Here is a 27,461-nt window from a genome sequence, read left to right as displayed (position 1 = left end):
CATTTTTCCAATCCCTTTTTCGAGAATAATAAAGGTATTCCAATCGTATCTTTTGTGTCTGTCTTGCTTTTGATACCATGCTTCCCTCACATAGCCGATTGGTCAATTTCAAGCCTTCTGTAATGGGACAATCTCAGCTGATGTAAAAAGTGTTTTGCCTTCCGATGCCAGTTCATAGGGCCTTATCTACAGGAACTTGTGAGGGTGCATAGGAAAGATGGGTGCGTAAATATATTCACTATGGACAGATTCTTCCTATGAGTATAGTTTCTCTCTTAAGCTGCCCTCTACTCCATGCCCTCTGTCTGCCTAATCAGAGTCTACATTTATTATCTCCATGGAGTGACATCCCTGTTTTGCTGTGAGCTTCCTTTGAAGCCACTCTACCCCCTGGGTCATGTCTTGTGCCTCTGGTGAGATGTCAAGCCTTCCAAGTCAGAGGACAAATGAGCAGCTGTGCTGTAGCTCTCCTGTACTGGGGGAGGTCTCTGCAGCCCCAGACAAAGATAACTGTAGGAGTCACAGGAAACCAGTTGACAATAAAAAGAATTACAATGTTTTTGCCAACGTATAACTGTATATCCTCATAGGCCACTTTAGCAAACCAGATATGGCTTATGTTTATATGGGTAGCGTACAAAAATGGTGCCCTCATTTGTGCACCACTGCAGTCACTGCGACTTTGGAGGCGCACAAAATGAGGGTGACATTTACTGCGCCCAAGCAGAGCGGTGTTGCGGGGGTGTACCCTACTCTTCCTGGGCGCAGTAATGGAGGTCGGGTGTTGCGGGGGTGTCCCCCGTTTACCATTTTGGAAAGCGGGGGACACGTTAACAAAAAATAAAAAAATAAAAATATGAAAACACCCTGCGGCGTCAGCTCCAACCCACGTTAGTGGGAGGAACTGACACCGCAGGAATCGCACAGTGCGGGCGGCACACATCTGTGTGTGCCGCCCTAAAGGTAAGCGTGTTTGTATTGGGGTTGGGTTGGGGGCTGGGGGTGTGAGAGGACACAGTGATCCCTATGATCACTGCGGCGCGCCGTAACTGCCGTCAGCATTTTCGCCGTTGCAGTTGTGGGCGGCGCAATGATCACATAGATCCTTTATATGTCATCAAATTGCAGCAAGGACTTGGGGATGCCCCGTTAATAATTGAAGCCAGGGTGTGCCCTTTCAAAGGGATTCTTGGTTTTAGTAAAAAAAAAAGGACAAGGACAATGTGAAATTGAGTATTTTGACTAACTTTGGTTCTAGCAAGAAACCCTTTGGAGGACCTCCTGAAGAAGTTATGAATGTCCCCTCCACTTTTTAGACTGGTACAGTTTGGCAACCAAAAATGGGTTTACACCTTGTATGTGAACCAACTGGGTAGGGCACTTTTGAAAGTCTCACCGCAATGCTGCTAAAGGTGAATCTAAATTAATTTCAGACTGTTTGTAATTCCATCTTGTGCTTTCCCTCACCTTGTTATACTGGATTAATAAGCAGAAATGTGTCATGAGACAGCTGTGTGACGTGATGGGGTTTCTTTCATGCCAATTAAACATTTGAAAGGAAATCTACATGAGAAACGGTTACTTAGCTTCTGCATGTGCCCATTTCCGGCTGTGCATAGTTTTATGTTAGGTACTGACTTAACAACTACAGGCCCCCCCAATTACTGATTTTCAGCAGAAAGAATGCATGTCATTTCTTGGTCATGTATGTTGGTAAGGTCAATTATACACCCAATGGACGGCAGACACATCTGTGTACAATCTCACCAAGACCAGTAGTGGTATATATTTACTTATTTAAAGAATTTGCTGGCCTTTTTATGCAGCTGAAACATTTTGCATGGAATATAGCTTTGCATTGCATGTCAGTACAAACATTGTGTACACCCACACTGATTTTTGTGTGCACCCATCTTTTTTTCTCATTCCCTCTCTCACGCATTTTTCTTGCCCTTCCTCTGCATCATCTCTTCCACTACATTTGTCTTTTTGTTTTCACTCTCTCATCAGACCTCCTCTCCTCCTTACCCTTTTCCTCTTTCTGTTCCTCAGTTCCTTCCTGTGTTTGCCACGCCCTGCCTCCTCCTCCCCTCCCTATTTTTCACTGTCTCTTTTGCCCCTTTCATTATTTCAACCTATTTCCATGTCTTCAAGGCATGTATACGCCTGGGTTATTTATTGGAAACCTTCTCTTTCAGGAGCTCAGATAATCGACTTGATGATGCTGGTTGTTGATGTGACTAAAGGAATGCAGACACAGTCCGCTGAATGTCTGGTCATTGGGGAGATTGCCTGCCAGAAGATGGTTGTGGTTTTGAATAAAATTGATCTTCTTCCGGAGGGGAAGAGGCAATCGGCCATTGAGAAAATGACCAAGAAGATGCAGAAAACACTGGAAAATACCAAGTAAGTGGTGTTCTCCTTTAACCAGTGCCCCAGATGACTGTATAGGTTGGTACCTGAAGGATGTAATCTAGATAATCTAATGATAAGATGGACAAAGTGTTCACTTGCAGGCCTGTAGTGGCTTCTATGTGGACCATTAGATGGTACAACAAAATTCCCTCGTCTGGGTACTCCCATCCTCTGCACACTATCTTAACCCTAAAGCCAAACTTTTTAGAAGGAAGGTAGGAAAGTCCTAATATTTGACCAGTGATTTCAATTATATTCGATATTGCAATCATGGTTGATTGATTGTTGCTCAACAGAATATACGCTTTAAGACATACATTTTTTCATTGAGTATTTATTCATAAGGCCCAATGCATTTTGAGATTTTCTTTCTGTTCATCAGGGGCAGAGTTAACATAATTTCTATAAAAAACATCAAATAATGTATTTTTAGTGTAATAATCTAAGATTGTCCATCCTCTTAATAAGACACATTTTCAATCGGCCACACTTCAATACTTGAGATTAATAACCAATTTTCATACACAACTGCCTTTTTTGCAGTCATAATGATTTCCAATGTCATACAGTCATTACTTATCTCTTTTACTGGTGGATTGTAATGACCGATCTTAAAGATCCTATTCAATCAATCCCGATGTGTGCATCAATAGCGTAATTGCATTAACAAAATATCATACATAAGCTTGCTCGCTACTAGTTGTAGTAGGAATAATGTTTTGCTGACCTTAGTGCAATAATTCAGTAAACAAGATGCTGGTTCGGTTTTGTGTTTTCTTCATTGTCCCACTGGGTAAGTAATCCTTATCTGTGGTGGCAGGAATGGTACATGAATTTCTAGTATGTTTTTTGGATTCAAGGTTTAAGGCCTCAATAACAATGTCATTGTAGATAGCAAGTAAAATCAGGCTTACCGCAAGGACTTGTATCTTAATTTCCGGTGTTTGAAAAAGTGTTGGGGAATCCATGGGATTTCCGTGGGCAGAAGGACTCTTCTTGCCGATATTCGGAAGGAAAAGTATGGCCGCTTTAAATAGGAGCGTGATGGAGTCATGATGACATCAGCACGTATGACGTTTGTGACATCATTAGTGTAAACAAAGCATAGTGACTACTTGAACAACACTAACATTCTCAGGGAGGACGTGAAAAGCTCCATGCTTAATGAAATTCCTAAAATGGAATAAGATATAGGGCCTCATTACGGGTGCCGCGGTATCCGCACCCGTAATGATTTACTGGCGCCTGACTTCCCGGTAACATTGGGGGATTACAACCCCGGCACCCGGGGAAGTCAGGCGCCGGTACATTGTAATTCCCCATTCCCATAGGACTCTATGGGAACGGGAACACGGAAGCCCTTATTAACAGTGCCGGTGCTTCCGTAATGGTCTGCCTATCGTGGCCACTGTGCCCGTCAGGGTCAGACCTGCCGGGCACAGCAATTCCGGCAGGCAGACCTGTAATATGCCGGTCAGCTTACCGGCACCGTTGTTTCCGGACCGGCATATTACGTATGGAAAAAAGGGGGGATTGGATATGTACCCCTTTGGTAAAAAATGCTATCTGAACGTCTTCGACTGTGGTTGGTTAAGATAATTAGAGAAACAATCGCTTATCTTAGTTAGGGGATTAAATAACAATGGTATATGTAACATTTGGATATTGAGATGTGAGGAACGATGTATTGAGTCGCCTTAAGTGAAAGCAAGGTCTCATCCATTGAAACACTGTGGGAATAGGCTTCATCTAGCCATCTACCTGTACAATCTATAATGACTTAATTTCCATTGTGTGTGTTAAAGGTATTGGGGTTGGATGCAGGTTAAAGGTGATGACTCAATATTTCTAGATAAAGTATAGCGAAATGTAAAAAAAAAGCTATAGGGTGTTATGAATCATCTATGATATAAACAACTTCCAAAGTTAACAATGTGGATTCAAGAAACTCAAAATACGGCCTGTCTTCTTCCAAGCTCACATTCTTGATCAAACAGTTTAGAAACTACATGTTGATACAAGAACACATGTTATACATCCATCCACAATGGAATCCTGAATGTACAATCTCTCCTCCTAATTATTCATGTGTATTTTCTAAGAATGTGGAATTAGTTGGATATGTTCTGCCATGTCTATGCTGGTATTTGGGTGGCCTTGTGTGACACTATAGGAATAGGTCCAAGTAGAATTCCTCATTAATTCCTAAGGGGGGTCATAGAGTTGAGTTTATGAATCCAAAATAGTTCTCTCTGTGAGAGTCTTTTGGATAAATCCCCTCCCCTCCGAATGGGGTGTATTACTTCTAAGATGATGCATCTCAGTTGTGCTGTGATATCTCTGTGATCTCTGAAATGTCTGTATACTGGTGATTTGACATTTTCTGTCCTCAGATTGGATTTATGTTCGGTCCTTCTCTCTTTGGCTTTGCATGTTGTTTTTCCCACTTAGTACATACCACAAGGGCATCTTAAGGCATAGAAGACGTTATTGTTGTCACAAGTTGCGTAGTCATGAAGGGGTATCTTTTTGCCCGTATGCAGGTGTCTGATATACTCTCGTTTGATCAAGTTGGAACAATGTTGCCAATTTAGGCATGCAAATGTACCGCATTTGCGTTTTCTCAGGATGGTCTGTAGAGATTGTTTTGGTTTCTCTGCCCTAATTAGGGTGTCCCTGAAATTCCTTCCTCTCTTATACGCCAACATTGGTGGCTCCGGAAAGAGGTGATGTAAATTGGGGTAAAGTTGGATCAAGTCTCAATTCGTATTAATGATTTTCTTGATTTGGTAACTCTGTGAAGAAAATGTGAGTGAGTGGATCAGTCTGGTGTTATCCTTTTTGTTTTGTCCCTTAAGGAGACCCTCTCTTTTCAGTGGTCCTATTCTTGTTATAGCCTTTTCCAAAATTTAATCCGGGAAAACACTTTCTGAGAACCTAGTTCTCATATTTTCATATTCATTTTGTAGAAGTTCTGTGTTGGATATAATTCTTTGTAATCTCAAGAATTGGCTGAAGGGTACATTTTCTTTCAGATGTTTTGGATGAAAGCTGTTAAAATGTAGGCTGTTGATAACGTCAGTAGGTTTTCAGTAACTTCTGTACCTTTCTGTAACTTCTTCGGTAGCTGTGAACCTCATGAAATCTTCTTGATCTCTGTTTAACATTACCTTTCCTGCTGCCAATTTCCTGGACCAAAACAGCATCGCTTGCTTATGTGCACTGTTATAGAGCTCCCTTGGCCAGGTTCTCATGAATGCCCTTCTAGCTATAGCTTCTCATATGTTGATTGATTATGATGGTTTTTACGACCCTTGGAAGGCATAAGGGGGTGCATGTCTTTATATCAAAATCCGTTTTAGTGAATGCACATATCTCAAGTATTTTATAAGGAAAACATTTATAGTGAATGCATTTCTTTGTTTTTTTCATATTTCTGGGGGGTGGCTCTCCCACCCCTAAAAACCCACCCCAAACATTTCTCCAAAGAATGTAACCCTGTACCCCACCCCAAAATGCATTCGATATTAAGTTGTGGTTATAAAATACTTGTGATATGAGCATTCACTATAACAGATTCGATATATAACCACTGTATACCCGCAGAAGGAAATCAGTTTACTTCCTTGATTCATTTCCTGATAAGACTTAAAGTTTAAGTTTTGACTTGCATCTAGAAAAACATGTGATCAGAAGGAAGAACACAGATATCAGCACTGAGCACTTAATTTGCACTTAGGTTTCCTGATTGAGCTATCATGTCTTATCACTGTGCAATTCTGGTGAAAGCAGTGCCATAAGGCACAGTTGTAAGGTAGCCTTTAAGACATTCCAAAACATCTACATATATATGTAATCTGTTATGAGGCAGCCAAGGCTGTTATTTTAGTGGGATTTATACTGCACACTGTTGCCATTTGCATGGTCTCAAGGCACTCTGGCGGATATGAAAATAAGAGAGGGGTTACTTTGTTAGTGGGAAAAGAGGGAGCGCTCACAACTGCTTTTGCTATGATGTTGGTAGTTTCAGTTTGGAAAAACTGGTTACTGGGTGTTAGTTTATTCGTAGATGGTCTGGGTAGGTGGCCGTGCAAGGCGTATGCATCCAAATGGGAGGCTGTGAAAAAAAAGTGTTTTATAACCTAGTCCCCGGGATCCTGTATTCAGGTGGCCAGGGAATGCCCATCGCTTTTGGATCCTGACCCTGGGGGTGGACAAGTGAGGGAGAATCGCCTGGGTAGGTGGTCCTCGGGAGGTGCGGGAGAAACCCCGATGGTGAGACATGGCATCCTCCTTTTTCCACAACCCATCTAACCCCTATCCCTACTTATTTTATGGAACCCTACAGCTGCCATATTTCCTCCCCACTTTACATTGACAACACTTCTGGGCTGAGGAAGATGAGGAAAGAGGTCAGAAAGATTACCTCTACTAACTTGTAATGGCTCTGTCTCTGTATTGAGGCCCGGCAGAGTCAGTCACGTAATCCTAACTATACACACCTGCCACTTGTTAACACTCCATGTCAGAACAAAAGGTGGCGCGCACATGGACTCTCGGAGCGATGCTTGGTACGAGAAGGAACAGCTCTTTTGGGCTGATGCAAACCAAGCTATGGAAGTTGGAAGGCCAAGGGGTCGATCGGCAGTGGCGAAGATCGAGAGAGAGCCAGGCGTGAATTTCACACTTTCGGAAAACCCTAAGCGTTTCAAGACTTAAACTGAGTGAGCGGAAGAAATAAATCTTCAAGGTACTTGGAAGCGGCCACGACCCTCCCGGGTGAACGGCAGAGTTGGGGAAGAGCAGAGGAGGCGTTGGTAATGGCCTTGACTGCTGCATGAAGAGCGTTGATGATAGAAGACCAGTTAACACAAGCGGTGAGTTGCTGCAGGCAAAAGAATCCTGGTTTATGTTTTAAAGCAAAAGTAACTGTAACCCTGAAGTTGAATGTTATGCGTGTGCTGATTAAATGTGTAATCGAAAAGGACAATTGCTGAATTGTAAAAGGAATGGATACAAAGTAACAGAGTGGTCGTGTGAGGCGAAACTGCACATTCGAAAGTCTCTGTGAAATGTTCTGAGTTGAAGTGTATTACAATGGGAACCAAAGGCAAGAAAGTAACTGCGATCCAGAAAGAAAGTTGAATAAGTGAAAATCTAAATATGTGAACTCTGAATATGCCAAGAGGGCAAAGTATATGAACTTTGAAAGAGACCAAGAGGGCAAACTAAAGCGAATAAGAAACTAGCACCAAGAGGCATTGGTGTTGCAAGATCAGAAAGATTGTGGATTGTAGAATTGTTTAAAGAGAGGTCGAATTGGTCATGCAGATGTGTACATAAAATCCTTGCAGTTTTGAAAGTCTTCGACAGTGAAAAGCCACCTAAGACAAAAACATGGGGAAGGGAACCCCCACCTAGGTGAAAGACAGACTCGAGCCCGGTAGAGGGAAGCCTGTGTTGGATTGTGGGAAACCAGAGGTCACAAACAGAACTATGTATATATGACAAGGCGGACGAAGCCTAAGGAAGTGATTGAACTACCAGAAGCTTGAAGCCAAAACCTGAGCTGGTGAATTGTACCAATAAGCCAAAGTTTGCAAGACTGATAGAACTGTGCCATCCACCTATCTCTTTTAAGAAGCTGACCGTGGGGAAGGGAGCTGTTATTTAAGCCATTCTCACATTTCTTTTGAGACACTATTTTCCTTTTGTATTCCCTTAACACATTTGTTATTTTGAGAAGGAGGGCAATGTCAGGTTTATTTAGTCTAGGCTTTTTATATTTTGACTAGACTGACTTGACTTATTTGTTTAATCGTCAAGACTACTCCCATTCTTGAGTTAGGGCCAGTTAGGAATTCTACCAACCGAACCAAAATACCAAATAATGATTTTTGAAACTTTTAACTATTGTGTTCGTCTACTATTGATACCATGCCTTCCTTACAGAGGCCTTGTGTGCCTGTGGCATAAGGATGCATTGTCAGTGGTGAGGTTGTGTCCGTTATTGGAGGAGGTGTGGAGATCTGCTTTTTGGTGTCAGTGTGAGGGCGTGGCATGTGTTAAAGGTGTGTGGGTGTAGCATCGTTGGTTTGCATGTGGAATGTTTTCAGGAGTATGAAGAGTTTTAGTACGCATTAGTGGGGGAAAAACTGTGTGTTCCTTGTGGCATCAAGTTAAGTCAAAGTCGTGCAGGTAGCTTGTTCGGTAACTCAAACACAGCGTGCTGTGATCAGCTATGTTTGATTTCTCTTTTGACCTTTGGCTTGCGGGTTAGCTCTGCATATTAACCACGTTTTTACTGCTTTGCTGAATGTCCGGTGTTCCTCTATTGTGCGCATTCCCTTGGGAAGGGAGTTGCTGAATTTTGCTGAGATGTTTGAAAATGCTGAACCTCTGTATTTCAGTTCTGGATAATGTTTGGATTCAAGGCGTATATTGCTAGACCTCATGGTTTGTTTGGCCTGTTGATGGAGATTTGGTTTTTCTTGCAGGAATTCTGCTCTTCGACCATGAAATGCTCTGTGAAAGATGCAGCGTGTTGAGAAATAGATAATGTTCTTGACTTGTAGCCAGTTTAGTCATCTTGTGTTCTCTCCTGTGAAATCTTAGGAGTCTTGCTGATGCATTCATGATTCGTTGTAGTTTTTTTCTGAGGTAGTCGGGCATGCCAAGGCAGATGGTTTTGGCATAGTCCATTCTTGACATGACAAGTGAGAAAATGGAGTGTGTTCTGTGTGGAAAAGTGAGAAAGGATGATGTCCGTCTAAGAGATTGTAGGTGGAGGAAGAATTTCTATATCACTGTGTTAACTTGATGTTCCAGTGCTAGCTCATTGTCCATCAGGATTCTGGAATTTGTAGATACTTTGGAGGCTTCTGGTCTGGTTCCCATTTCCACAGACCATTGTATTGGGTTTTTATGCATGATCATGATTTCAGTTTTATCCGGGTTGCATGCATTCATGTGTGAGAGGCAATTGGCAGGGCTTGCTCTATGTCCTTGCTGGAGGTGATTTTGATGAAGATTCGAGTGTCATCTGTGTAGTTGTAGCATGTAAGCCTATGTTGTTTGATGAGTTTCATGAGGGTAGCTATGTAGAGATTGAAGAGTAGTGGTTAGAGGGATGAGACTTGTGGAACACCACATGTGAATAAGCGTGAGGTTGAGCTGGAAGGGAGTAGGACAGGTGGTTTCTGTTCTTTCTGTCAAGAAGCATTTCATCCATTGTAGTGTCATGTTGGGTAGCCTGGTTTCTTCTATTTTGAAGAGAGTTGAATGATGGGTTGAGCCAGTATCAATGTGGTATTGGAGTATGAGATAATTTTGAGGTCTGCCCCGTGGAGAGTAGTGATGATTCAGTCCATCCCCTATGTCTGAAACTGATTTGTGCCTTGTCCGGTGGATGGTTGGTTTTCACCTGTGTTAGGATTTGTCCATGTATGTACGTTTCGTGGAGTTTGTCTGGGTTAGGGATGTTTAATGAAATACTCGCCAGTTCAAAATACTGCTTTCTCCATACCAGCATTTGAGCGGAGGCTCAACAAGGTGAAAATATTGCCTATCATGTAGCTGCATACCATACCAGTAGTAGAGTAGAGGCTCTGTGGGGATGCATTACTGCTCTCTGCATACCTGTAGATGAGAACCGAGGCTCAGGCATTACTCACCAATCTGTTTTCTTGAAAACCTGCTACGCACAACGTTGAATTACTTTTTTTTGTTTTTACTTCTGTTTGGAAAATTTTCTCTACAGGAGGAGTCGTGACAAAGTTGATCAATTAAGAGAAAAAAATGCATGGGCACCCTAATCCATCTCCTGCTTCCCAGCACACTCCTGGCACATTCTTCTCAGATTTAGAACTGCCCCTTCCTTTCTGGACGTACATTTAAAGTCAGAACTGGTGTGGAAGTTCATGTGCAAAGATAAATATAACAGTATGATAAGGCTGGGGAAAACCCCTGTCCTGCAGAAGCTAGTGAGTAGCTCTGCTGCTGGTATACTTCGCGTCAACCTTTAACCAGGTAGATGTATAAACGGATTAAATGAATGAGAACTGCATGGCATCTCGATCCTTCAAAAGTACTTTATTCCATATTTCTTATGACAAACATGCCAAAGTGTTTCCCACCTCCGAGCTTCATCAGGGCCATAACATATGAAAATTCCAAGAATATGTGCAAAGAAAAACAACAACAAAATCTGAGAATGCTAACGTTACAGGGCAAACACAGAAGCCATTCTAAAGGTTATAGGTGCAGGAACTTACAAACAGAAAAAGGTAAATGCAGGAAATGACAAGATGTATTTAAAAAAGGTAAAACAGGCACCACAATATTAGAACATAAAGTGTTGAGATGGAGCATGTCCTCAGGCGAATATGCATTTATATCTTTTCATTAGATGGTCTGGATGGATCTCTTATAAAACAATGGAAGATGAATATTTCAAAAACATCCAATGCCGAGGAATATTCTTACTACAGCCATGTTCAGCCGAGTCTAGTGAAATAGCGAACAGTGTAGAACCATTACACAAAGAGATTGATGTTCTTAATCCATGCGAAATTGCCACTAAGAATCGAAGGACACAAGACAAGATATTGACCAATTCCCCGGACCAGGTACCAAGATGCACCTGATTTCATTCAGATACATGATGGTTTTCCACATTCGTTTATTCGCCTTAAGTGCAATGTTTCAACACTTTGTGTTTCAAACTATGCTTTAAAATATTTTAAGCAAATGTTAACTTAAACATATTTTATAAACTTAGATAGTGGTATTATACTGAATAGAATTATTTTCCTTAAGCCTTGAAGGGGAATATGGTATGATTTGGACAGTGCATGGATACATACCAGCGGATGATTAACTAATATTTTAACATATGGCCAAAGCAGTCTTCAACAGGTTTCATCGTAGCCCTAAATAAATGGGCCCTGGGTAGCATGTGGGTTTTAATTTCTTTTTTGTTTCTAGTAACTGCGATCTTTTATAGCCACGTCTTTTCCTAGGCCCAGTCCAATTTGCATGAAAAAAAATCATCTGTCTTGGGTTAATTATTGCTCACATTTTATTTCTTGGACAATAACTGAGAAAGTGTCCAGTGACTGATATTTTTATGTTCAGGTTTCATGGATCACCAATAATTTCCGTGGCTGCAAGGCCTGGCGGACCAGAGGCCCCAGAGACCGACACAGCACAAGGAGTCCCTGAGCTGATTCAGGTAATGTATTACAAGGTCACTTCAAATCAATTGCAGTTATGTTATATTGGTGATGAACAAGAAGATGAGACAGACTGACTTGATCCTATATGATGTTAACTCTAGTTATGTTCTGGTGGGGTGGATTAGAAGTTTTCCATCTGGTGTATATAGTTTATTGGTTGAACTGTGTGTGTGGAGTTGTTTAGTGATTGGGCTGTTTGGTAGGAAGAGGTTAGTGGTTGTGCCATGAGCTATTTGTAGTTTTTTGCGTGGCAGTGTAAGTTGCTCTGACATGTGGTGTTAGTGATTTAATGGTTGTCTTTTGATGGGAGTTGTTACTGGCTGTTTAGGTTTTTAATGTTTCTAACATATGGTGAGAATATTTTAGTCGTTGATTCTCCATTCCATCCCAGCCATAGATTGACCCCAGAATGCGGCCTTGCAGGAATGGAACATTGCCGGTTTGTCAACACTTCCTATTCCTCTTTCCCCTTTGTGCTGTGGTGTGGCCATGGGAGGAAAGCACAACAAGTCTGACAACGTGTTTCCAGTTCTCAAAAGGGAATTTATTTATAATGGGTTTCGTATAGCACAACAAAGCTCCCCAAATCCAAAAGATAATGGGAGAGATTGGTCTCACAATCACAAGAAAGTCCTTCTCCTTCTCAGGGGTCACATCCAGTCCGATGGGAAGTGCCTCCCCTTCGTGCAGGCTTGAAGACCTGTACACTAAGACTCTCTACTAAAGAAGAGTTTTCATGGCAAGAAGACATTCAGGAATCTCAACATCACTTTCTCGATCATTGGTCCCATAACACAGACTTCTAGATATCCAAAGAGAGAGTAGGATGGAGATTTGAATGAGATGGCCTGCACTCCTCTCAGACTTCATCTGGTCCTCGAGCCTCGTACCTCCCCTTTTATCTATTGTAAGCACCCTGTTCCCCAGTTTGGCTGCACCACCTGGAGCCTCTAGTTGCTTCTTTGCCAGACTGGGGCCCCCATAACCTCCTACCTATTTCTGCTGTTTTCTCTTACTTCTAACAATACCTATAGCCCTCCAATATGTGCATCTACCTCCACCCGTGCTATCTTTCTTTCTCTCGCTCTTATTATTCTTGCCGCTTTTGGTCCACTCCTTACTCATTCACAATTTTGATCTATCTCCTTTATCAACTCTTTCTCCCACAGTCTGAGCACCTCCTCCAAAGCATCCCTATAGAGACCTGTTTTGACTCTCTGGCCCCTCCCTCATGCTATGTCCTTATAACTCCCATGCCCTCCATTCCACGCCTTAGAGCGTTCCTTATTACTAACTGGTAGGCCTTGGTCTCTAAACCACCTTCCTTTGCCACTCGGGGCCCCCTCAGCACCTTGCCTCCAATCTCCCTACTGTAGGGTCCTTTAATTAGTCAGTCCTCCTTGGCCAAACCGTTCTTTCCTAGTTTATGATCTCTATTTCTTCTCTAGCCAAGCCTCTCCCTCCGTACAGTAGCCTCCTTGAGGTCTCTTGTTCTCTAGGGATAACCCAGTCGGGTCAAAGGTCCGCTACTTCCTTTGCTTTCTTCGGGATTTCTGGGGGACTCATGCACCCCCAAATCTTAGGGTGGCCTCTGCACTCGCAAATGTGAGAGGATCACTGCATCGTCAAATCTTGAGGGATCCTTATACCCCCCACCCCAACTCTCAGGGAACCCCTGTGCCATCAAATCTTGGCTTATGGTCTCTACTTCCAAAACTCTGGGTGAGCCACTGGTACTACTACTCTGAATTATTGGACAGGTCCTGTACCCCCGTCTCGGAATTTCTGTATATCTCCTGTAACCACTCCTCCTTACTCTCTGGTCTTCACATTCCTCAAGTCTCATCCCCAGCATCTGCTCCCCACAGCTGATTTTTTTCCTTATTTTCCAGGCTCGTCTCCCATTTCCTTCTCCTACCACCTTCATTCGTAGACTGAGGGTTCTGGCTTTTATAGCGACATGCTCCTCAACCTGACTGTCCCTACTTGCATGGCCTGCACCTTTGTGACCTGGGTTGGTCATGTTCCTGCCTGGGCCACGTAGCTTCGGTCAGGTCGAGATATATTCTTTATGCTGGAGATATGATGTACTTGGGCTACCCTAGAACCTTGATGGCAGGCCTAGTGGAAATACTGACTGGCTTCTGTGGGTTTTAGGACTTGTGAGTGTACCATGTCGGCAAATGATGACATGGAGTGTGGTCGTAGGATCCCAGCATCCTCTAACCTGTGGTGGTACAAGGCACATTTGACCACTCCACTGTCCATCCCTAAAGTAAAGAAGGACTTCATCAGAGTGTCCAACACATTCACCTTTTACACAGCCCACTCTGTGCCTTGTCACCTCTTCTGATTTTTCTGTCAGGGATCTGACAGATTACAGTAACACCTAACAGGCAAGCCTCCATACCTCAAGAGTATGCTGGGACACATCTCAAGCCCATCATGCACCCATTTACTGATGTATTTGGTTTGGCTGTGAAATGTTTGATGCTTCTGCTGTGTGGTTGTAATTGCCTTAGAGGTGAATAATCAGACAGTGCTACTAAAGTTACCATGAGTTGCCGCCAACCTGCATGTTAGCAATTTAGATACTGCACTGCTCCTTCTTGCCCTGCTAGTCCCACTTGTCCTTCTTACCCCTCTACCATTTATTCTCCCCTGTTGCAGCTTTTTTCCTTCGCACCCTTTCTCCTGGCAGCCTATCCGCGCTTCCTTATGCAACGTCCCTGAGCCATTCCTCACGTCACCGGCTCCAACCTTCCTTCACGTCACCGGCTCCAACCTTCCTTAAAAAGCAGCCACCATTCCTTCACAATGCAGTACATCAGCAAAGGAATCTTCTCATTGTTTCTTTCCCTTTGTCGCTGGGTGCTCCCTATCAATTTCGGTCACTATCCCCCACACCCTGCCCATCAGCGTCTGCTCGAAGATTTGGCACCCCCAAAGGGGGGCTTTTCCTGGCAATTTGTGCCATTATCCTTCCTTCAGCAGCCGTTAACTGGGTCTTCCTGCACCTCACTCTAATACAGAATAAAAACACAGATAACATAATAATCGAAGAAAATCATAAAATAGTATAAAATGATGGAAAAAAATCTGAAATAAAATGTAGAAGGGAATACATCAAGAAGAAATCAAAGCAAATGTCTTAAAAAATAAATCATAGCCCTACCACTTCACTATTTGTGAAGAATCTTTAAACAGTGAGATGCATGGGGAATCTGAATAGACAGAGGATCATATCAGACTCCCCATTCCAGTCTTGAGGGTGCAGGGGCTTAAGTAACAACTTTAATGCGTCTCCTAAGCATTACCATGAGTGCGTCAGTAGCGACAAACGATACCTAATAGGGAGCAAGAGGTTACAATAGTAGCAAGAGGTTTACCATGCTACCTTTCTCTAAACAATGATATCCAACAGGGAGCAAGAGGTTACAATGCTCCCTTTCTCAAAGCAACAATACTTGACTGGGGGTAAGAAGTTTACCATGCTACCTTTCTCCAAGTAATGGTTTCCAACAGTGAGCAAGAGGCTACCATACTATTTATTTTATTTATTTATTTATTTATTTGTACGCGCATTAAACCCACAAGCATCTGGGCGCCACATGAACACAATAGACGAAACAAAAGAACAGGACGTATTGAAATCAGTATCGGTCAAGAGGCTGCCTCATCCCTGACTTTGAGCCAGTAGATGTGAAGAGAGTAGTTCTCAGCGAGGCCCTAAAGGATTTCACCTTACTGTCCAACCTTAGAGTCCTAGGGAGAGCGTTCCACATGAGTGCAGCTTGGTTGGGGAAGGCTCTCCCTAGGCCACCCACCTTTATGAATCTATTTTTGTTAATTGTTCCCAGGTTGGTGCAATGGAGAGCACGTGTGGGTAGGTATTGAGTGATGTGGGTCTTCAGATAAACTGGTGCCTTTCCGTAGAAACACTTGCGCACTAACGTTGCAACTTTGAAGTGAATACGGGCCGAAATGGGGAGCTAGTGTAGTGATTTCCTCCCAGATCCCATTTGGGGATGCCCTTGATGATACAAACTGAATCATTTTGGACAATTTGGAACTGGTGCAGAATTTATTTTACTGGCCCCTATTAACAGTGTGTTACAGTAGTCGAGGCGAGAGAGAATGATAGCTCTACCGATTCAGGCACAATTATCTTATGAAATAAAGGGCTTGATATTTCTAAGAAGTCTGAGGCTCAGAACCCAGGGTCGAATTTAGAAATACCCCTAGATTCTTAACTTTTTCTGCTACTGCTATAGGGCATTCCTTGATGCTCAAGTGCAAGTATTCTTTCCCCAGCTTAGCTCTAGCCCCAGGGCTGCCAAACAGTAGGAGTTCAGTTTCTGCTCCATTCAGACAGAGCCAATTCTCCGTCATCCACTGTTCAGTGAATCCATTAATGGCGTCCAGGGTCTTGGTGTCCTTTTCATAGTCGCCAGTAATTTTCTGAATCAGCTGGGTGTCATGGGCTTAATTCCCAAAAGAGACAGCGTAGGTCTCTAACAAGTGGCAGAGTGGTCTGATGTATAGATTAAAAAGTGTGGGTGAAATACTGTACCTTGGGGTACTCCTCAGGAGATGGGGCTGGTTTCGTGGAGGCACTTTCCCAGCAAACAGATCATTGTCTACCCACCACCTTTCTCAAAGCAATGATACCTAACTGGGAGCAAGAGGATTATCATGCTACCTTTCTCTGAGCAATAATATCGAAAAGTGAGCAAGAGGCTATCATACTACCTTTCACAAAGCAACAATACCTGACAGGGAGCAAGGGGTTTACCATGCTACCTTTCTCCAGGTAATGATATCTAACAGTGAGCAAGATGCTACCATGCTACCTTTCTCTACCTTTCTCTAAGCAACAATACCAAACAGGGAGCAAGAGGTTCTCCAGCATGGGGTCTGTCATGGATTCAAATGCTCATGAATATTCTGCTTTGTCAAGCTGGGAATCCTCGGTAAAAGAAAAACAGTTTCACTTTAACTTACAAATCGCATTTCTCCCAGAAACCAATCACTGTCCTCTGGGTCATACTGTGCCCAGCCAATGACAGTCATCTCCCTAAACCCCTCCTCTGGCAGCCATCTTAAGATTTTTATTGCACGCTTCAGTGTTGGGAGTCCTCAAGTTTGCTCTGCGAGCTACTTCTACATTTTTCATGTTTTTTCATGGAAAAAGGTTTTTGTTCCAAAAGAGCCCGTGTGTTCTTCTCTTCATCTGCCGATAGCGTGGACCAGTTGTCGATGAATTACAGCGTCCCTCAAGAGCGAAGATCGTCAAAGTTTCCAGAAGGCCATCTGCCCTACTTCGCGCCCTCCGACCATGACCGAGGCGAAGAAAGAAGGAAGATCCCTCTTCAAGTCCTGAACCAAGTTTGGGCTTCGAAATGTGTTTGTGAGGACAGGCACTTACAATGCCTCTACTGCCTGCATCCGGACCACAAGGAAGGAGATTGCGAGATATGCCGCAGATTCTCCAAGAAGACGACAAAGGACAGGCACAGTAGAATGCCGGCGTGGCTGATCGCCAAGGCCTCTGCTCCTTGCCCAGAGAATGGGCATGCCTCACCCAAGGCCGGTCGATCTGATGAGCTGGCTTCTAAGCCCTGTGAGGGCACCTCATCCGTGTGGGCCCAAGATAAGGTCAAGCACTGCAAGTCTGGGTCCACGGGGTTGCTGCGGAAGCGGGTCCCATCGGCGGACAGGGTGCGATCAACATCACTCTCCGCCTCCATTGCCAGCCTGCAATCGAGATCCTCCTCTAAGAGGAAGTTGTCCAACCCGGCTAAGCTGTGGGAGAAGAAAGCCAAGCTGCCCAAGAGAGCTAGGCGGCACAGTAAAAATCTTCATTGACGATAGAGCTGGTGCGACTGCTCTCTCGAAAGCTAAAGGGGCTGACCTGGAGAAGGTAGCCGCCACAGTGCTGAAGGTATCTCTCCCTCTGAAGTGCAAAGCTGCTGTGGTGATTTTGGCATGGTCAGCCGGCACGCCAGAGAAGGGGACACTGCCTCAGAACCCGGGTCCAGCCCCTCAGAGTGGAAAAAAGTGGGGACAAGGAGGGCCCGGATCAGTCCCGGGCCGTGGCCCAAGCCATGGAAATTTCGTCCACGGTCGACGAGAACCTGGAGTCCCTACACACAGTCCAGGAGGACGTGGAAGAGGAGGACGGCAGCGGCAATGACGACGACGGCGCAGGGGCTAGTGTTCTGATCACGCCAGTTCCACCGAGGGATTTGTCTCTGGACATCCTATCAACCCTCCACACCTTGGTGTCGGAGATCCAGAAGAGGATACCACAAGGGTCTGTTCCAGCGGTCCCCCAGACCCCTAACCAACCGCCAACGAAGAAAAGAAAGCGTCATCCGACGGCCCCATTTAAGCCTCCGCGTCCGATCCCATCTCCCCCAGCATACCCAGACATGGGTACAGGGATATGGGCACTACAACGGACAACGATGTCGTCGGAGCGGGCAGCGGATAACTGCAGCCTAGGGCGTCCCTACTAGATGTGGTGGGATCGTTCCACTCTATGATCGCCAGAGCCTCCAAGCTGTTCCAGCTCATGCCCGAAGAAACCAGGAAAGAGGGTTTCCTGTACCAGAGGCGCGAGGCCAAGAGGAAGACAATCATGGTGGTGCCCCTCACGGACGACATGTGGGAGGAGGGCCTAGCCCTCTTAAAGAACCCTTGCACGTCTCCAGCCAAGCACAGATAGGCTGGAGAAGAAGTATCGGGTACCGGAGTCCGCACCCAAGTGCCTGAGGTCGCACCCATTGCCGGATTCAGTGGTGGTTTCGGCGACTGCGAGGAAGCGGTCATCTAACCTGTCCTTGTCGTCTTCAGTCCCTCTGGACAGCGAAGGTAAGAAGTTGGACGCCATGGGGAGGAAGGTGATTTACACCATGGCGTCCACCAACAAGGCGGCCAACACACTGGCGATCCTAGCCAGGTACGACAGGGAGCTGTGGTACAAACTGGGACAGATTTTGGAGATCCTCCCCAGTGACAAGAGGATGGAGGCGATCACCCTCTTCCAGGAGGGCAAGGTAGCGTTCGATCACGCCATAACTGTGGCTCTGGACGGTGCCTTCGTCGCCAAGACTGGATGAAGGCCACAAATTTCTGCCAGGAGGTCCAAACGAAGGGACTGGACATGCCTTTCGACAAAGATAACCTTTTCGGGAAGGTCATCCATGAGTCCCTGCAGGTCATCAAGCTGGATACGGAGATGGCCGTGCCCTGGGCACCCTCCAGCAGCGCGGCTCTTCCTTTCTTTCCTCCAGAGGACAGTCAGGCAGGTCTTCGAAAGGTTTCTTCTCCTCGTACCGTCAACCTTCCAGATCCACGACCCAGAAAGCCCACAGAGGGCAGGCCTATGGGAGAGGAGGACAGCATTGTTGCCGGCAGGGTGCCGGCGGCAAAGCAAGCCTGAACCTGCCAAGACATCGGGCCACCACCTGTGCACCCTGGTGGGAGGCCGGCTGACTAGGTTCGTCAGCGAGTGGGAAAAGATCACCACCGACAGATGGGTGCTGGACATTCTCTCTCATGGGCATACCCTGGAATTTCAGCAAAGGTGTCCGTGGATCCTGCCAGTGGCCAGCAAGAGCAGCACATCCCTCAGCTGTTGGAGGAAGTACTTACCATGCTACGAAAAGGGACAATATAGCTGGCAGCCCAGCCACTCTGGGGATCCAGAGTCTACTCCAGATACGTCCTGGTAAGAAAGAAGACTGGGGGCTGGAGGCGCAATCTAGACCTGCAACATCTGAACAAGTACCTCAAGTCTCAGCAATTCAGGATGGTCATGTTGCAGCATGTGCTCGGCCAACTGGTAAGAGGGGATTTTGTGACATCTCTGGACGTAGAAGATGCCTACTTCAACGTCCCCATTCCCAGGAAACACCAGAAGCTTCTACGCTTCGTAGTGCAGGGACAGCATTACCAGTTCTTGGCCCTACCCTTCGGCTTGAAGTTGGCCCCTGGAGTGTTCACGAAGCGCCTGGCACCAGTGACAGCCCATCTGCGTCTATGGGGAATTCACGTTTACCCATATCTTGACGACTGTCTCATCCGGGCCCGTAGCGAGAGTAGCCCGTCGGGCACACAGAGATGACCGTCAAGCTGCTGGTGGATCTGGGGTTCTCCATCAACTATCCAAAATCTTGTTTGACACCATCGCAGAACGTGCTGTTTTTTGAGCCCAGACTCAATAGTGCCCTGCCTCGCATCACTGTCGGAGGAGAGGGTAGCGACTATTCAGGCGAAGGTACAGCGGCTGTTGTCGATGAAGACTGCCACGGCGCGGACCATCCAGTCGTTGCGTGGCATGACATCATCCTGCATCTACCTCATCCGACTCTGCAGGTTACAGACAAATTCATTCGGGCGATAAGGTGGTGGGGCGACTGCTCCAACAACGATGATGGCACAGGGTTTCAGAACCCTCCATTCCAGTAAACGGTCATGACGGGCGCTTCCCTCGAAGGCTGGGGAGCCCACACAGGACGTCTGCACGCTAGAGGCCTGCAGCTGCCGGAAGAGAAGGATCTCCGTATCAACATCCTGGAGCTACGGGCAGTGTTCTGGGCTCTCATGTCGTTCCTTTCGTCTCTGAACAGCAAGGTGGTGAGGTACTTCACGGACAACACCACCTCTATGTTCTACATCAGGAAGCAAGGGGCACTCGATCCCCGGCACTCTCCAGGGAAGAGCAAGAATTGTAGCACTGGGCCTTTGGACAAGAAATGTTCCTTGTTCCCCTGCACCTAGTGGTAGTCAAGAAAACCATTGCAGACTCCCTCAGCAAGGAGTTGCGCTCCTGCCACGAGTGGTAACTTCGGCAGAGCCAGGTGGACCGCATCTTCACCAAGTGGGGCAGCCCCCAGATCGATCTGTTTGCGACGGCAGACAACTCCAAATGCCAGAAGTTCACCAGCAGATTCCACCAGCCGAGATGCCTGGGGGACGTGTTCTCCTTCCCGTGGGAAGGGACGTTTCTGTACACGTTTCCTCCGTTGCCTCTCCTACTATGAGTCATCAACATATTCAGACAGTGTCAGTGCAGGATGACACTCATCGCCCCGGCGTGGCCGAGGCAGATTTGGTACCCGGACCTTCTTAGCCTGTTAGCATCATCGCTGGTCAAGCTACCAGAGGTCCCGGACCTTCTCACCAGAGAAGGAGGCGCAGTACTGCATCATGATCCAGGAATCGCTCAACATGAGGGCTTGGCTCCTGCAGCCCTAGAGTTTGGTTGAAATGAGTTGCGGACAGCAGAGAAGTCCTCGCCAAGGCTAGGGCGTCGTAGACTCTGAAGTGCTACGGTCGCAAGCGGAAGCGTTGTCTACGTGGTGCCGGTCACAGAAGATTATCCCTCTGAGGGTCATGGCTCCGCAGGTTCGTCCATACTTGCAATCCCTGGCCAAGGCTGGACTGGCGCGCGCCTAGGTCAGAGTATGGTTTATAGTGATTTTTTTTTTCGAATGGCATATTTTCGAATGCCTTTTTCTCAACGCAATTTTGCTAATTTGTTTTTTTTAATGTTCATTTTTTTAATTTTATTTTTTAAATGGGGGGTTCCCCCCTCAAACCTCCCCTTTTTTAACACTTTATTTTACTTACGAAACCAAAAATAACTCCCCAAAAAAATAATACATTAAAAAGAAAACAGCAAAATGTTTTCGACAAAATGGTGTTTCGAAAATAAGTTTTTGGAAAAATGACCGAATACCTCAAAGTACATCTGGCGGCAATATCCACCAGGTCTCCAGGAAGGTCTTCACTTTGGTCTCTTCGACTCGTCAAGGAGTTACTCAAAGGACATTTCCGATCTTTCCCGCTGGTGAAGGCGCCTGCCTCGGCTTGGGAACTCAATGTGGTTCTGACGAGGCTCATGGGGACCCCTTCGAGCCTATGTATCAGGCCCCTCTCAAGCTCTTCTCGTGGAAAACGTCTTTCATTGTGGCCATCACCTCTGCCAGGAGGGTGGGTATCCTGCAAACAGCCAAACCTGACTTTCCACGAATTGAGGGTTGGGGTGCGGACCAACCCCTAGTACATGGCGAAGGTTCCATCGGAATTCCACCTCTCCTCACCGTACCTTTAATGTTACCTGTTTTTTTTTTTAAGCCATCGTCTCTGGCTGAAAGGGCCTTGCACTTGCTGGACGTTGCTCGTGCCCTGAAATTGTACGTGGCATGCACAAGAGTTTTCGAAAGGAGCTGTTGTAAATGTATTCTTTAAAGTCTGAAAAGTCTCTTCTGCTTCAACAGTCCAAGCGAATTTCTTATGTTTTTTCGTAGTAGTGAAGTTATTGGATGGACTAACTGAGAAAAGCCTGATGCAAAGCGCCGATAAAAGTTGCCGAATCCCAAGAAACTTTGGACACCTTTTACCGACGTGTGAGATGGCCAGGTCAAAACTGCTTCTTCGCCTTCTTTAATTCTCACCAGATGATAAGCTCCCATAAGATCTAACTTTGTGAAAATGTTAGCATCTTTGACTTGGTCCATTAACACTGGATTGAGTAGAAGCGGGTATCTGTTCTTTACCGTGATCTGATTTAGCGCACAATAATCTATACAGGAACGAAGGTCTCCCTCCTTCTTCGGCACGAAGAATAGAGAAGATGCTGCAGGCGACCTTGAAGGCCGAATGAATCCATTTGCAATGTACTTATCCAGATAAGTCTTCAAATGTGTATTCTCTTGCTCGGTTAAGGCATAGATCCTGCTACATGGGGTTTGAGACCCTGGAATTAAATCAATTTGACAATCGTAGGGTCGATGTGGCGGCAGCACGTTGGCCTGTTCCTTTTCGAATACTCCCTGAAAATCTTGATACTCTGAGGGTAGAATTCCTATTAACCCTTAGGCGAGGCCTTCTCTACAACCCGCCTGGACCTCTTTTCCTGAATCTTTCTCTTGACTGTAACACAAGCTTTTGCATTCTTCAGTGAATTCCAAGGTTCTGGCATGCCAATCAATCTCTGGATTATGTTTCTCTAACCAGGGAAAACCTAATATAATTTTGAACTGCGGAGCACTGATTAGGTAAAACAAGATCTTTTCCTGATGTCCATCGTGGCAAAGCAAGGTGCAGACTTCAGTACACTTTGTCACTGGTCCTGATATTAACTGAGTACTATCAACTGCGGTGACGCTCTCAACCACAGGCTTTGGGTTGTAAGCAAGACCAATAATGCTTGCAAGTTCGTGATCCATGTAGTTCCCAATCGCACCACTTTCCACGTATGCTTCTAGTGCATGCATCTTGGAAGGTTGAAGGTCACTACTTAGGATTACGGGCACAACGAAATGAGAGATCTGAAATTCCTTCTTCTGGCTCGACAAGCCGACCTCTAAGCTTGTCGGGCGTTGGAGTTTTCCGTCAGCTCTTCTTTCTTTTCTCCTTTTTTCAGCATTATCCAAGGCTCCAACCGGTTTCCAGGGAGGTTTCACTGGACGGTTATTAAGGTGATGTCCAGCTGAACCACAGCAGAGACATACATTCTGTTGTCTTCTCGTCTATCTTTCCTCTTTTGAAATGGGGCCTCGAACAACCCCCAATTGCATTGGCTCTGGATGACTCATGCACATGGCGATTCCCGATGTCTTTTGGACGGACATAGAATGATCTATTTTCTGATCGGGAACGGTCTGTTCGTCTTCCCTTTTCTTTTGCAGGTTCTCTGAAGAATAAGCTTTAACTGAAGAAGTTGGCGTCATCAAGGACAAAACATGAAAACCATTTCTTGAGATAAGTTGGCGCGCTTGCGATAGTTGAAGCGCACAAAAAGATGCCATCGGTAACCTGGCAAGATTTTTCTATTGTGTTAAGTATGCGCGCATATTAGGGAAAAAAGCACAAAAAACTACAGCCCTCTTCTGTTAAGCACGGCTTTCAGCTGTGAGCAAAAAACTCATGGAAGCTTCAGGTACGTATGCGTGTATAACATTTTCCTTCACATTCAATTCTGTAATGTTCGTTAGTTAACTTTGGTACCTTTGTATTGCAGGTCTTTGCAACTCGGAAAACCTCGGAATGTTGCTGCGGCTGCGGACGAAGGTTGATGACTAAACTGAGAACTACGACAGAAGAAAATGTTCTGTAGGACGACTACGGCGGCCGAAACTTTAGTCAGGTAATACTCGTCTGCGGTATGTAGACTTTCTGTGAGCGTTTTAGAATATTAACATTTGTTTTATTCTTATTTCTGCAGGTTCTGCGAGCTGAGCGGCGGTAGCGTTACACCACTGCCGGCAGACCTAAAGTGAAGCGCGTGTTAATGCGGAGGCGGGGCTTATATAGCCATCAATGCCCAATGTCTGGTTCCCTATTATAACTTATCAGTGACCCACAGGGCGGCCATTTTAGGGGTAGTGGGATACTATTGAGTTTCTATGGAAGTCTATGGTTAACTTAATACTGTGGACTGTAAGCATGCCATGTTTGCCATCTAGAGCCTACAGATCTATACAAAGAACCCCGCTTGACCTGAAATCCTGAACTAAACCAGAAACCCTGGAGGTGATCATGAGACAATGTGGCATTAGCCAACGGGATCACATTCATACGACCTGATTCATCTTCTACTCATGTCAGCAGTTTGGCATGCTTAGTCCATGACTTCAAAAACCCATAATTTACTCTCTGTACCTGTTGTACATACTCTGGCTTCAGTAGATGAGCTGCACCGGACATCAGCCCTTCTTCCCATCCCTTCTTGGATTTCACTCGTCCATAGACTAAGACTTGAGTTTGCTCCCGACATCCAGGCGATCCAGCTTTTTCTGTCACATCAGGGCAATTAATTCTCTTCATCTCTTCAATGACCACCTCATCCTATTCTGTTGCAGGATACACAAGCATCTTCCTGTTCCATCCAGGTTCCTTTTCCTTCTGTGTGGTCTTGATGTAGTCATCCTGGTATGGAAACAACCATTTCGATCTCCATCGCAAAGTGGCACAACTACCTTGAAATTGTCCTATGGTCATGCATGCTGCAAGATGGCTGAGGCACCTAGCATTGGGTTCTGGAACTTCTCTGGAAATGTAGTGCGCATTGTATTCATGGCATAGGGTATGAGAGAGCAGACGCAGCAACTCTCCTTAGATGTTCTTTCTCCCGCATTTCTCATGTGATGATACCACATGTTATTCCCCATATGTTTTGCATTATCTACATAGGTTATTATCCCCTCAATATCTTCCTCTGCATTTCTCTTGTGTCCCCTAAAAGTTGTGTAATACTCATGAAGCAAATCAAAAGTAGATCTCATAGTGGGGAGAGCTATGGGGAACTCTTCCCTCAGCAAAAGTATCAACATGATAGAGAGTGTGAAAGATGAGGAAGAGAAAGACAAATAGAACAATCATGCACGCATATATTATGCATGAGACTTGTTCTTCGTATTGAACTGTGCCACTTTCGTCTTTAATCATATCTAATACAATCATCAAAATTCTTTTATACTTGTAACTACAAAATCTGCTCTATAATGGCAATAAGGAGCCTCCTTATCACTGGGCCATTTTTTGGATCCTGTAAGAAAGTGCGAACATCAACGTTTCTTCTCATAAGAGCAGGGTAAGCTTGAAAGTATAAACACAAAGACAGCAAGCAAAAGTCCATGAACGTCACTGTCGGTAAGCACCATATGATTAACCGTTTAGAACAAGTATTCTCCATGAATGAATCTGGATACTGATCTTGTTTCCAATTTCTAATCAAGAACTGACGTTTAGGCATGACACTGACGCTTCAATGTGTATTTCTAAAGTTCATTTTCAGCCTACTGAAATTCGCTGGAAGTCTTTTCACTCACTGCTAAAATATCTATAAGGAGTGTCTTTTGAATTTCAGTATAGATACATATATCCATTATACACCTGCAGCAAATCGACATAATCAATATGCAAATGCTGAAACAGACCATTCGGTCGAGGTATCACCCCTCTAATCGTCTTCCGTGTATGCCCAGCAGTAAACTTTTGACACACGATGCAGTTTACCATAAATAATGCAATGTGTTCCAACAAATTTGGAATGAACCAGTCTTCCGCAATCGTAGCAGCAAGACTCTCCCTATTTGCATGCGCAGGGTAATGCAGCTGTTCAAGCGTGTGCTTCAGTAATGTAACTTGCATCAGCGGCATTCCAGTGCTATCTTGTCGCCATAATGCTTCTGTGGGGGATAAAGAACACCCCCTTCGCTTCCATAAATCCTGCTCTTTCTGCAGTACACTTCCTTGAATCTCCATTAGTTGGGTTATCGATAATTTATTAAACCCCTCTTGCACCAACACGGTTGTGACTACTTTTTCTTTAACGTTCTCAGTATCTAAACTTGAAATATCTTGGGAATATGCAACCCTTTTGGCTTCTTCGTCTGCGGCTTCGTTCCCACCAGAGATAGTCTGTTTGCTTACTGTGCACTGCGCATTTCACGACCGCTATGGCTACTGCGAGTTGTAGTGTCTTAATAAGCCTATCCAATAAGGATGCGTGCTGCACTGGAGTGCCGTCTGCGCGGAGGTAGCCCCCTCCTCTTCCAACATGCCAACTTATGGTTGATGTCACATAGGCAGAGTCACTGTACACTGTCACTTCCTGTGCTTCGTGTTTCTCGAGCGCGACAATGAGTGCTACCAATTCTGCCACTGGTGCTGAAAAGTGAGACGGTAGCCTTGCACTTGCTGCAACTTCAAATTCTCCATTTAATCTATGTCACACTACTGCTATGCCTGAATGCCTTTCCCCACTAGTCTGATATATTTTTGAAGAACCATCAATAAAGAGAATTTCCCCTCCTGCTTAAGCATTCTCCTTTATGCAGGGTATATCATCATAAAATTCAACATAATTAGCACAATCATGCACACGATCGCCTTCTTCTATTGGCTCAGCTATAAACATGGCAGGATTCACTATTTTACATCTTACAATTTTAATCGCATGGTTCAAAATCGTTACCTCATATGCAGAAGCTCTTTGGGTTGTCAATGTGCACTTGGGTTTGTCTAAAATGGCAAACAGAGCATGCCCCACGAAGAGTCATAGAGCAGCACATAACAATACTTGTAGACTTATCAGTCGCGAACGCAGCAGCTGGCAATTATTTTTAGCAAGGAAAGTGTTATTTCATAACTGGGTCTAAAATCCTACTGTAATATGCTAAAGGTTTGTACCCCCATGTAGTTCTCTGTGTAAGCACCGCTGTCATGAGTGTCCCATTTGTGTATGAAAACAAATAAAATTCCTCAGCATAATTGGGAATTCCCAAAACAGGGGCTGTACAAATTGCTTTTTTCAGTTCCTCAAACCCTTCCTCCATTTCTTCAGCCCGTTCTATTTTTACTTTTTCCACCTGTGCTTTCTTTAAAGCTTTCAGAAGTGGTCTTGTATACGTATACGTACTATAATCAAACATGCAGGCTCTGACATAGTTGCATAGCCCCAAGAACCTTTGCATCTGTTGCACTGTGTTCGGTTTTGGCTTTTTCATGATCGCCTCTGTTCTTTCAGGCGTCACTTTCTTTCTTTAATGCGAAATCAGGTGACCTATATATAAGACCTCTTGACTATATTGCAATTTCTCCTTGTCTATCTTATATCCCTTGTCTGCTAAAATAGTCATCAACTGAACAGAATCTTGTCTTCACTTCTGTGGTGCTGCAAATTAAAATGTTGTCTATGTATTGTATCACTGCACTCTTAAGATCAATATTGCCTAAATCCATCTGTAGAACTTTATTAAAGATATGGGAACTCAGTGCCCCTGGGGAAAACGA

The 27,461-nt window shown here is 44.9% G+C and overlaps 1 protein-coding gene across 2 annotated transcripts in view; it reads left to right on the top strand.

Annotated features, from left to right (window-relative positions):
* The window catches only part of EEFSEC (eukaryotic elongation factor, selenocysteine-tRNA specific), a 1,309,919-nt gene that overhangs the window by 302,318 nt on the left and 980,140 nt on the right, over positions 1-27,461 (top strand). For both annotated transcript variants that reach the window (XM_069643359.1, XM_069643360.1), the window contains exons 2-3: positions 2,199-2,406; positions 11,551-11,647. In XM_069643359.1, coding sequence (XP_069499460.1) covers positions 2,199-2,406; positions 11,551-11,647 — 305 coding nt within the window. The remainder of the gene's footprint in view (positions 1-2,198; positions 2,407-11,550; positions 11,648-27,461) is intronic.

Source organism: Ambystoma mexicanum, chromosome 2p, assembly GCF_040938575.1.
Source record: "Ambystoma mexicanum isolate Mex_15411 chromosome 2p, UKY_AmexF1_1, whole genome shotgun sequence".
Classification (NCBI taxonomy): Eukaryota; Metazoa; Chordata; class Amphibia; order Caudata; family Ambystomatidae; genus Ambystoma; species Ambystoma mexicanum.
The sequence above is the reverse complement of the archived record's forward strand: the minus strand, read 5'-3'. Positions and strand labels throughout refer to the sequence as shown.